Source organism: Argiope bruennichi, chromosome X2 (assembly GCF_947563725.1).
Source record: "Argiope bruennichi chromosome X2, qqArgBrue1.1, whole genome shotgun sequence".
Lineage (NCBI taxonomy): Eukaryota > Metazoa > Arthropoda > Arachnida > Araneae > Araneidae > Argiope > Argiope bruennichi.
Genome location: NC_079163.1, coordinates 1,463,866 through 1,472,759, shown reverse-complemented (window position 1 = coordinate 1,472,759; position 8,894 = coordinate 1,463,866). Strand labels below are relative to the sequence as shown.

Below are 8,894 nucleotides of genomic sequence, written 5' to 3'. Positions count from 1 at the left end.
TTTATTCTGGCCATCATTGCTTAGCAGCACGCTGTCTTGCTACCGCACACATCACTCGCTCACGATACACTGAAGTGTTTTTCCCTTTGCCGCAAGAGGGCAGCACAAGTGACATGTCGGAACATACCACCCGCCTTGACATAATGTTGTCAACACACACACACAAGGAAAAACTATGGAATATCACAATTCAATGCACAATGCTGAATAAAAACACACAAATTCAGATTTTAAACACTACACATTACAAGGTAATAACATTAATCACTCAATAAAGAACACTAATATAAGATTACACATCAATAGGTAAAATACAAATTTTTGAAATGGGTCTTTTATAAACTCCAGATTGAGTTTTAACTTTTACAACTCTGACCCTTTTATCTTCACCCAGATAACTCTCAATTATTCTACCTAATGCCCATTTTTGAGGGGGTAGGTTTTCATCTTTAAGAAGCACTAACTCATTGATTTTTACATTATCTTTTTTTACCTTCCACTTGGACCTCTGTTACAAATAACTAGCAAGACTATCGTCGGGTTTTACAACTAAATTGTATAACTTAGAAAGTTCCTTATTTGCTTCTATGAAGTTTGTGCCGTTATCTGAAAATAATTTCGAACATAAACCTCTTCGAGCCACAAATCTCTTTAAACACGCTATGAAGGCATCTGATGTTAAATCAGTGACCATCTCGAGGTGCACTGCCTTAGTAACTAAGCATACAAATAAACAGACATACACTTTATGATAAGTTCCCTTTCTTTGATGTTTATATTTCACAAGAAATGGGCCACAAAAATCTACTCCAGAGCAATTAAATGGGAAGTCAGGAGTCACTCTCTCTTTCGGTAAATCGCCCATCAATTGTTTAACTCCTATGGGTTAAACTCTAAAACACTTAATACAATCATGCACGACTTTACTACACGTTGTCTTACCTTGAACTGGCCAGAAACTTTGTCTGACATAATGTAGTAAAGCAGTAGGGTCTAAATGAAAATATCTTTTATGAAAGAATTCTATAATAAGCTTAATTAATTTATGACCTTTAGGCAAAATAATTGGGAACTTACAGTTAAAATTTACATTACTATGTCTTATTCTGCCATTGACTCTTAGTACACCAACCTCATCTAAAAAGGGGTTTAAACATCTGATCTTACTTTTGTCAAGAACAGGTTTATTTTTATTCAAACACCTTGAATCTTCTGAAAATTCCCTACTCTGGATTTCCTTTATTATGAAGGCTTCAGCCTTCCTAATTTCCTCTGTTGTCAAGAGATCCAGTTTCCTTTCAGTTAGACTCCTCAAGTTGTGGAGAAATCTGAAAACATAACTTATTACATGCAATATTTTAGTATAACTATTACTACAATTAAGAATATCAGTAACAAATGAATTGTTCAATGTAGTAACTAAAACACTTTCACAGTCAACTTTTTTGAGTTCACAGTCTACATCGTCCTTTATCACAGAGTCAGAGATTTCTCTGCCCGGATACTCACTGTTTTTTAGAAAGGCAGGGCCTTCCCACCACAAGTGACTCTCGAGCATTTTGGACAGATTTACACCACGACTGATAAGATCAGCTGGATTATCTCCTGACGAAACATGTCTCCACTGCTCCTGACACGAAAGGTCTTGAAGTGTGGCTACACGGTTTGCCACGAAGGTTTTTAACTGGGACGTCTCTTTTTTAATCCATGACAGCACAATCATACTATCGCTCCAGTAATAGGTATTGGACACTTTCAATCGAAGAGCCGACTGGATACTCTGCATCAATTTCACCAGCAGCACAGCAGCGCAGAGCTCCAATCTCGGGATCGTGAGCTTCTTCAGTGGAGCCACTCTGGATTTACTGGCCACCATCTTGACAACAACCTCACCAGCAGGTTTGGGATTTGCAGTACACAACAGCTCCAAAGGCAGCTTCAGAAGCGTCGCTGAACCCATGAAGTCTATAGCTTCGACGTCGGAAAATGGAAGAATACATCTGCTCACCTTGATGTTGTTAATGCACTGTCACTCGTTTGAAAACTTCTCCCATTCACTATGATTTTCAGGGGGAAGCTGATCATCCCATTAAAGATTCAGAAGCCACAATTTTTGTTGAAAGATTTTCGCTAGTGAAATCACAGGACCAAGGAGGCCCAGAGGGTCAAACAACTTGGCTATTGTGGATAGAACTGTTCGTTTAGTATTAACATCCGTTGAAGTTATGAACACCTTAAAACAAAAACAGTCATTAGTATGGTCGCACGTGACACCTAAAGTTTTGTTATCACAGTCTGCAAAGTCGTAGTTGCATCCAGAAGTGGTAGACAACTGAGGATGATTGCCTCGCTATTTATGCAAGTTCATGCCAGCTCGTTTTAACATGGAAGTGAGCTGCTGTTGCATCTCTATGCATACGGGTGAAGTCTTAGCACCAGATAGCACATCGTCCACATAAAAATCTTTCTCAACAACGGGTGCTGCAAGAGGAAAATTGTGTCCCTCATCCCTTGCAATTTGAATTAGCTTTCGAGTAGCTAAAAATGGGGCACTAGTAGTACCGTAAGTAATTGTCGACAGTATAAACGTTTTCACTGAATGAAACTCACTGTCCTTCCAAAGTATTCTTTGTAGGTTTCGCTGACTGGGATGAATGTAAATCATCCTATACATTTTTTCAATATCTGCAATAAATGCATATGAATGTTTGCGGAATCGCATCATAATTGAAATTAAGTCCTCCTGCACAATTCCACCATTAATTTGTAAGCTATTGAATGAAGTTCCATTCGTGGTTTCACTAGAGGCATTAAATACTACACGATGCTTAGTGGTCATTTTCTCTGGTCTATATACTCCATGATGGGGCATGTAATACACTGTCTCTGGTTCTGTCTCATGCGTCACGTCTCTCATATGTCCCAAATTTTCATACTCATTAATAAATTCTTCATACAATTTTAAATAAGTTTTATCACGAGATAGTTTACTCCAAAGTGAATTTAATCTTTTTAATGCTATACTTTTAGACTCGCCTAAACAACTAGGTTCCTCTTTAAGTGGGATTGTGACTACATATTTTCCACTAGGCTCTCTATAATGAGTTTTAACAAAATGTTCCTCAGCGATTTTTGCCTCATGGGATTTAGGGGTCTCTAACTCAACAGTTTCTAGTTCCCAGAAATTTTTCATGGTATTGTTTAAATCTTCATCAATAATTAACCCACAATGAATTTTTGGGGAATCAAATTCCATTACACTACCGCCACTCAAGTTACAAATTTCGGTTCGTGTTTTGACTAAGCACTACGCTAATCCACTTCGCACATTTTCACACACACACACACACACACACACACACACACACACACACACACAAAAAAAAAAAAAAAAAAAAAAAAAAAAAAAACGTAATCCATCGCTGATCGCTATTTCACCTCCTCCGGCTCGACGGACCATGTGAACATACACGCACTAAATTTATGTCGATTGCTATCACATTATTAAAAAATCACCACGCAAGAATAATTTTGGACTCTTTTTTCCTTTTATTCTGGCCATCATTGCTTAGCAGCACGCTGTCTTTCTACCGCACACATCACTCGCTCACGATACACTGAAGTGTTTTTCCCTTTGCCGAAAGAGGGCAGCACAAGTGGCAGGTCGGAACAGACTCGCAAGCATAGGTAGATGAAAATATGGTTAAAATAACATGAGTCAGCTTCTCCAAACCGTTAAATGTGTCTGGAATCGAATTCCATGTTTTCAAAATTTTGTTACTGGCATATTTACTTATATTGCTTCTTAATCTGTCTGTTTCAATCAATTCCAACTTTTTCCGTGCTTCAATAAATTTTTGAATCCATATTGAACTAAACTGGAAATCAATCGGTTGCATTTTAAATTCTTCAATTTCCAACTAATCGAACTGGGACAAGTTCAGTTTATCAAATAAAGTCGCATCAGGCAGGGTATATTATAAACTTGAGCGTTTACGATAATTTTTTGAACTGAGAAAATCTGGATGAAATTTCCTTGATTGACGAATCAATTACTGAAATAAATTCTTCAATAACCTTTTCTTCGTCTGGTTTCTTATGTACATCTAAATCTTTGATATATTATATATATATATATATATATATATATATATATATATATATATATTCAAATTTAGGAAATCTTGCAGTTTTTTTAATAATATTATTCCTAAAACATGCAATCCAGCGCCAAAAGCGCGAATGAGATCCAGCATGACGATAATTGTTTTTTTTATACCTTGAAGCTTTACGTTCAATCATTGAAATGTTGGCATATGTCTGTAAAAACACATCAATTTTGAGAGCCACATAACATCCGACAACTAAGGATATTGTTGAATTTCCCCCTCCTTTTGCAGAAGCAGTCTGATTTCTTCCAAGCAGTCAACAAATCCTTGAAGTATGTTCCCGCATCTCAACCAGCGAACATTATTATACATTAGTAAGTCATTATATATATACACATAAAATATACGGAAGAATCCTGGGAATTTGGTCCTTAGTTGCCACAATGCATATGGAACATCAATCACACATGGCTTTTTAATAAGGTAAAATAAAAGAATTCTTTAATTAAAAATTTAAAAAAATTATATTTCTTATTTTGTCTATTGATATCACTTATTTAACGATTATAATGCATGATTTCTTATATAATTAAGATTCTGCCTGTAAATTTTCTTTAGTAACGACAAAAATATAATTCTCAGTAATTTAAAAAATGACATTAGATAGAATTCTAACTCTAACTGCTTTCGAAACAAAACAGATTAAAACTGAATACAAAGCCGAATTACTTCTAAATTTGTCTGGCGAGAAATGCCGACATACTGTGTTATGCGCGAACGAAACCGAAATAAAAGATTATGACGAAATTAAAAGAATAGTGTTAAGAGAATTCCAACCATCCGCTAAAGAATTTTGGGATAACTTTCAAGTCGCCAAAAGATTTAAAAGAGAAAATCACGCGCAATTTGTCTCAAGATTAAAAGCGAATTTATAATATTATTTAGAACTAGGAAAAATGAAAGATTTTGTGACACTTTGTGAACTAATTATAACTGATAAATTAACCAGTACTCTTGACAAGGACACATCCGAGCACATTTTCATCAAACAAGGCTCAGATCGGTTAAAAACCATTGCAAAAGAAATAGACATTTACTTCCTCGAAAGAAACAAAAGTTAGTTTTGGGAAGAAAGCAGAAATACACGGCTAAAGCTCAAGGTAGCGCGTCAATAATTCCCGCCAAAATAACGGCCATCTACACGATGGAAATATTGATAGGAAAACTTGTTTTATATATAATTCTACATCGCATTTAATAAAATTCTGTCCCCAAAATGTTGATGCTAGACAACATAATAATCAGGGAAGATCCCATAACTCAAATCCTGTAAACTCCATGTTTAAATCAAATGAAATTCCTCAAGAGTTAATAATCGCTGAGATGGAATACGTAGATATTATTGTAAACGACGTTCCTATTTGTCATGTATGCCAGGTAGACCGAGAGAAGATACGATTCGTTTTACATACACGCAAAGAACATTTATTAGTATTAAGATGCACAGGTACGAACGAGCATAACAACAACTACACCGAACAAGTACAATACTAAGAACTACGGAACACAAAAAGGTAAGAAAGCAGGCGCGCGTCACACAGCCTGGAAGGTTCTTTTATAATCTGGCTGTTGCCAGATACATAACAGTTCCTTTCTCTAATCTGGCTGTTGCCAGATACATAACAGTTCCTCCCCGACAAAATATAGAGTCACAGGATGAGTCTCTCTGGAGGTCTCCTGATTCGGGTTGAGCGTCGGAGTGGCACATCAGTTTTCGGCTTTCCGGAAGCGTGTGGTACAGGGCTATTTGGCATATCATTACTTGGAGTGGCAGATACAGGTACATCCTTAGGTTCAGGACAACTTCAGGTACAGGTGCAGGTAGTTCCGATTCAGCAACATCATCGGATACTGGCTCATCTGGAAAATTCAATTCTTTATCGTAAATTGGAATTTCAGTATCAGCTTGGGATAATTCAATCGACTTCCCACATTTCCTTATTTGATCTACGAGTCTCTTCCAAATTTCATTTCCAACTTGTATGCTATAACTCAAAGTTCCATCTCGGTTTATAATTGTTCCAATTTTCCATTTGTTAGGTCCGGAATAATTTCTTACGGCTACTTTCTCCCCTTCCTGAAACTCACGCAAGATAGATTCTGTGTCAAGTCTCGAACTCTGTTTCTGAACAACTTTGTCTCTCAAATTTGGTTTTAAAAGATCAAGCCTAGTGCGAATACATCTCTTCAAAAACAAGGCACTAGGAGTTTCTCCCGTGAGGGAATGTGGAGTTATTCTATACTGTAATAAAAATCTTTGTAATTTCACATTTAGATCTCCAGAATCACCTCTACTCGATTTCAACGAAGCTTTGAACAACTGCACTATTCTTTCTGCCTGTCCGTTCGTAGCAGGATGGTAAGGTGCTGAAGTTATATGTTTAATATTATTCAGTTTCAAAAAATGTCGAAATTCGTAACTAGTAAAACTTGCGCCGTTATCACTAACCAAAGTTAAGGGAATTCCATAATGAGCAAAAAGAATACGAAGATGATGAATTGTAAAACTAGCTGTAATATTTTTCATCGGAATGACCTCTATCCACTTCGAATATGCATCAGAAACTACAAAAAACATTTTCCCCATAAAAGGACCAGCGTAGTCAACGTGTATCCTTTGCCAAGGTCCATTTGGCCATTCCCACAGATGTCGATTTATCCTTGCTGGTTCGTTCCTCGTTGCGATACAAGCTGAACAGTTCTGAACAAAATTGGCTATACTGGCATCAATACCTTGCCAATAGCAGTAGCTTCTAGCTATGGCCTTCATTTTGACAATTCCAGGATGTCCAACATGAAGTTCTTCCAAAACTTGATTCTGGTACTTTTCAGGAATGCATACTCTATGACCATACATTATGCAACCATTTTGCAATGAAAATTCAGATTCTCTACCTTTCCAAGGCACAGGTAATTCAGTTCCAGATTTTAAACTTTCATACAGTTCGAACAATTTCCTATCAGTTTTAGTAGCTCTAGCTATGTCGGTTGCTGTAACAGGCATTAATTCAACTTGCGAAATATTTGTCACGTCTGCTTCAGTCAAGTACTCACAGTCCTTGTCAACTGTTAGTGGTAACCGTGAAAGTGCATCGGCATTGCCATGATTCTTTGTGTTTCGATACTTGATTGTATAACTGAATGCTTGGAGAAAAAGTGCATAATGAACCATTCGTGTTGCTGATAAACATGGTAAACTACGATTAGGTGCGAAAATTGATACTAGGGGTTTATGATCGGTTACGAGATCAAAATGTCGACCAAATAAATATTGATAAAATCTCTTTACTCCCCATACGATACTCAATGCTTCCTTGTCTATCTGCGAATAATTACGTTCCGTTTTAGTCAATGACCTTGATGCAAACATTGCTGGTTTTTCTGAACCATCTGCCATAATGTGACTTAAAACCGCTCCTATTCCAACTGGTGATGCATCCGTTTGTAATACAAGAGGTAACTTAGAATCATAATGGCATAAAATTCGGTCTGAAGCAATTTCTTGTTTCAATGCCTTGAAAGCCTTTTCACATTCTGCAGTCCACAAAAATTTAGTACCTTTCTGCAGTAAATTATTGAAAGGAGCGACACGAGTAGATAAGTTGGGAATAAATTTTCCGTAGTAATTGACTAAACCCAAAAAACTCTTCAAATCAGATACAGTTTTTGGAACTGGTACCTTCGTAATTGCATCGATTTTTTCTTGTGTTTTGTGGAGGCCGAATTTATCAATTGTATGACCACAATAATTCACAGATTTCTTAAAAAATTCACTTTTCCGCTTATTTACTCTGAGACCATATTCTTCTAGTCTCTGTAGTACTAATTCTAACCTTTCAAAATGCTCTTGATCATTTCTCCCCGTTACGGTAATATCATCTAAAAATACGTGTACCCCCGCGATGCCTGATAAAACTTGTTCAATGGCTCTCTGCCACACTGCCGGAGCTAAGGCTATACCATAATTCATTCTCTTGTAACGGAACAAACCCTTGTGAGTATTGATCGTCAATAGATGTCGGTCCCGCTCATCAACTAACATTTGAAGGTATGCCTCAGATAAGTCGATTTTAGTAAAGAACTCCCCTCCTGCCAGTTCAGCAAAAATGTCCTCGATACGGGGTAAAGGATACTGCTCAATTTTTAGTCCCGGGTTGATAGTCACCTTATAATCACCACAGATTCGTAGGTTCCCATTCTGCTTGATAACAGGAACAATTGGTGTAGCCCACTCACTATATGTCACCGGCTCAATGATGTCTTCTGCAACTAACCTCTTAAGTTCAGCTTCTATTCTTTCTTTTAAAGCAAATGGTACTGGTCGAGGTTTAAAAAATACCGGTTTGTAATTAGGTTTCATTTGAAGACGGCAACAAAACTTTTCTAGTTTCCCGATACCCGGAGAAAAAATTTTCTCATACTTTTGAAGCAAGATATTTAATTTATTGGTTCGAGAATTACAATTTCCAACCCGAACTGCTTTAATTGAGCTCCAGTCTAATTGGAAATTTCTCAACCATTCACGACCAAAATCTGCGTTTACTTTTGCATGTACCAAATAAATAGTTTCTGTATTAATTTGATCTTTGTATTGAATTTGCACCACTGCTTGGCCAGCTGATGTTATCATAGAATTATCGAAATTCCTAAGCAATAATTTGGTAGGCTTAATGGCTACACCCGGACAAAGTTTCTTAAATTCATTCACATTCATACAACTAATAG

The 8,894-nt window shown here is 36.8% G+C and overlaps 1 protein-coding gene across 1 annotated transcript; it reads right to left on the bottom strand.

Moving 5' to 3' along the window:
• Positions 1-511: 511 nt before the first annotated feature.
• On the bottom strand, positions 512-8,250 carry LOC129960327 (uncharacterized protein K02A2.6-like). The gene is made up of 3 exons (XM_056073694.1): positions 5,823-8,250; positions 1,510-1,971; positions 512-717 (listed from the first exon to the last, which is right to left on the bottom strand). The coding sequence occupies exons 1-3, from the start codon at positions 8,209-8,211 to the stop codon at positions 512-514; spliced, it is 3,057 nt and encodes a 1,018-aa protein (XP_055929669.1). The 5' UTR covers positions 8,212-8,250.
• Positions 8,251-8,894: the final 644 nt, after the last annotated feature.